Source organism: Cyprinodon variegatus, unplaced genomic scaffold, assembly GCF_000732505.1.
Source record: "Cyprinodon variegatus isolate N-32 unplaced genomic scaffold, C_variegatus-1.0 Scaffold190, whole genome shotgun sequence".
Classification (NCBI taxonomy): Eukaryota; Metazoa; Chordata; class Actinopteri; order Cyprinodontiformes; family Cyprinodontidae; genus Cyprinodon; species Cyprinodon variegatus.
In genome coordinates this window covers 2,884-5,329 of record NW_015150643.1, presented here as the reverse complement: position 1 = coordinate 5,329, position 2,446 = coordinate 2,884, and the positions used below count along the sequence as shown (strand labels likewise).

The following is a 2,446-nucleotide window of genomic DNA, read 5'->3' as shown; positions in this document are numbered from 1 at the left end:
TCGGCCCCGCGGCAGACCCCCGGAGCGTCATCTTCGCCTCCGACCCCGCAGCCGGCCACCTAAGACTCTGCTCCGTTACCGGATCCTCGGCCGGCCCCCAGAACCTCTGCCATCCCTCCGGCCCGGCGGTGGTCCCCCTAAGACGCTGCTTCCTCCCCAGCCCCGTGGTCGGCCTGAGCATCTGCTACGCCTCCGCTGCTGGTTCCTCGGCCGGCCACCCGAGACTCTGTCCCGCTGCCGGTCCCTCGGCCGGCCACCTGACACTCTGTCCCGCTGCCGGTCCCTCGGCCGTCGGCCATCATGACAGTTTGAATGTTCATTTTTCTTTATTTTATGAACCATATGCAGGATAACTGTTCTACAAAGCAATAACGCNGAGCTGCATCACAGGAACCAGTCTCAAGCCTGAAGCTCTAGGAGAGCTTAACCTGCTGATCTGCCCTGGTGAGCCAACCTGAAGGTTCCTATGTGGAATCACCCTGAAGAATCCTATGTGGATGATCCCTGTTGTTCTCTGCAGTGAGCTGGAAGCTCAGATCAAGGTCTGCTATGCTAAGCCTGAAGCTAGATGCTTAGCTTCACATGAACTCTGCTAACCAACAGTCTCCAGTCCCAGTCAAGACTTCAGTTAACCAGCCCAACCCTGTTTCAGAACTCATTTATGATCCTCGTGTTTGTGCTTCAATAAACTCTGTTTAACTTTTACCCCGTTTCCGTGTGTGTTCTGCATTTTGGGCTTAACTCAGAGACCCATCATGACAGAACACTGCGGCCAAACACAAAGCCCAACAGATCACCTCCGTCGGTGGATTGAGGAACGGGACGCTCAGATCCATGGACATACACAAACCCTCCGTGAGTTACAGCTGAATCAAACATTCGCTAGCCACTTGGTTAATGGTAATGCCACGTCAGCGGCACGTCCTGCTCCGAATCCACTTCCGTTTCCTAGGTCACCGGCAATGACGTCACTTCCCAGTCAAGATAATAATCTTCCTTTCTGGTCAGAACCCAGCCCGTCGTTTTCTGCACTCAGCCCTTCTCTGCCTGAGAGATTTTCCGGCAATCCAAGTAAGCTCAGGAGATTTCTATTTCAGTGTCAGTTATTTTTTGGATTTCATGATTCTAGTTTTCTTTATGATAAGGATAGAATAGCTTTTGTCTTTTCTTTTCTGTCCGGTGAAGCCCTTGAATGGGCGGAGACCAGATTTCTGCCTAAAATTAGAGTTAACTGTACCTATGAGAAATTCATTCAGGATTTTGAAAGGCCTTTTAACCGAGTCTCAAATAAGTCCATCGTTTCTGGTGAACTTTTTGAAACAAAACAGGGAGATAGATCCGTTGCCGAATTTTCCTTTGATTTCCGGGTTAAAGCAGCCGTTTCTGGGTGGAACGAGTCTGCGCTCAAAACTGCTTATCTCCTAGCTCTGAATGAACCAGTCAGAAACGAGCTAGCTTTTTACGATGAGCCAGCTAACTTGGAGGACCTCATAGAGCTAGCTATTGGGCTAGACATTGAACTACAAACCAGATCCAGCTCCGTTCTGCGCCAGGTTAGTCTCAGCTCTCTTTTACGCGATCGTCACTTAGCTCCGTCTATTAAAGGACTCAAAATAGGCCCACAAGTTACATCTCAAACTGTTAGAGTTCCGCACCAGCCTGATCAGACACCTGAACCAGTCACCTACGTTTCTAAACCTGTTCCCTTGCCTGATTCTCTAGCCTCTGAACCAGTAATCCGTTCTGGAACTCTAATTTTTCAACACGTTAACTTGTTGCCAGAATCAGTAAACAAACCAGTTAGCTCAGCTCCAAAGACCCCTCGGCGTAAGAAACGGCGTCGCCTTAAGTCAGCTCTGTGCAGTCTAGAGACCCCTGGGTCAGCTCTGTGCCGTCCAGAGACCCCTGAGCCTGCCCTGTGCTGTCCAGAGACCCCTGAGCCTGCCCTGTGCCGTCCAGAGACCCCTGAGTCTGCCCTATGCCATCCAGAGACCCCTGAGCATAAACTTAAGTTGGCTTCAGAGTTCGGAGTTGGTGAAGATGTGCCTCCAATAGCCTCTCAGCAGGGTCCACAAACCACCAAGACCTCTCTACAGACGCTTCAAACCACCTCTGAGACTGAACATGAGCCTCCATGGGTGTTCTCCCCTGTTCCTGAGACGGAGCCACGGTCTGTGTTTTCTCCAGTTCCTGAGGTAGAACCACAGTCGGTGGTGTCTCCTGTTCCTGAGGTGGAGCCACAGTCGGTGGCCTCCCCAGTTCCTGAGGTAGAGCCACAGTCGGTGGTGTCTCCTGTTCCTGAGGTGGAGTCACAGTCGGTGGCCTCCCCAGTTCCTGAGGCGGAACCACAGTCGGTGGTTTCTCATGTTCCGGATGTGGAGCCACTGTCGGTGGTCTCTCCTGTTCCAGATGTGGAGCCGCGGTTGGCGGGCTCCTCAGTTCCTGT

The 2,446-nt window shown here is 52.0% G+C and overlaps 1 protein-coding gene across 1 annotated transcript in view; it reads left to right on the top strand.

Moving 5' to 3' along the window:
• Positions 1-755: 755 nt before the first annotated feature.
• LOC107087657 (proline-rich extensin-like protein EPR1) overlaps positions 756-2,446 on the top strand; it is a gene marked incomplete at its 3' end in the record, with an annotated part of 4,467 nt that continues 2,776 nt past the window's right edge. Inside the window, exons 1-3 of the mRNA XM_015379345.1 lie at positions 756-855; positions 1,960-2,138; positions 2,232-2,444. Of these exons, the coding sequence (XP_015234831.1) occupies positions 756-855; positions 1,960-2,138; positions 2,232-2,444 (492 nt within the window). The remainder of the gene's footprint in view (positions 856-1,959; positions 2,139-2,231; positions 2,445-2,446) is intronic.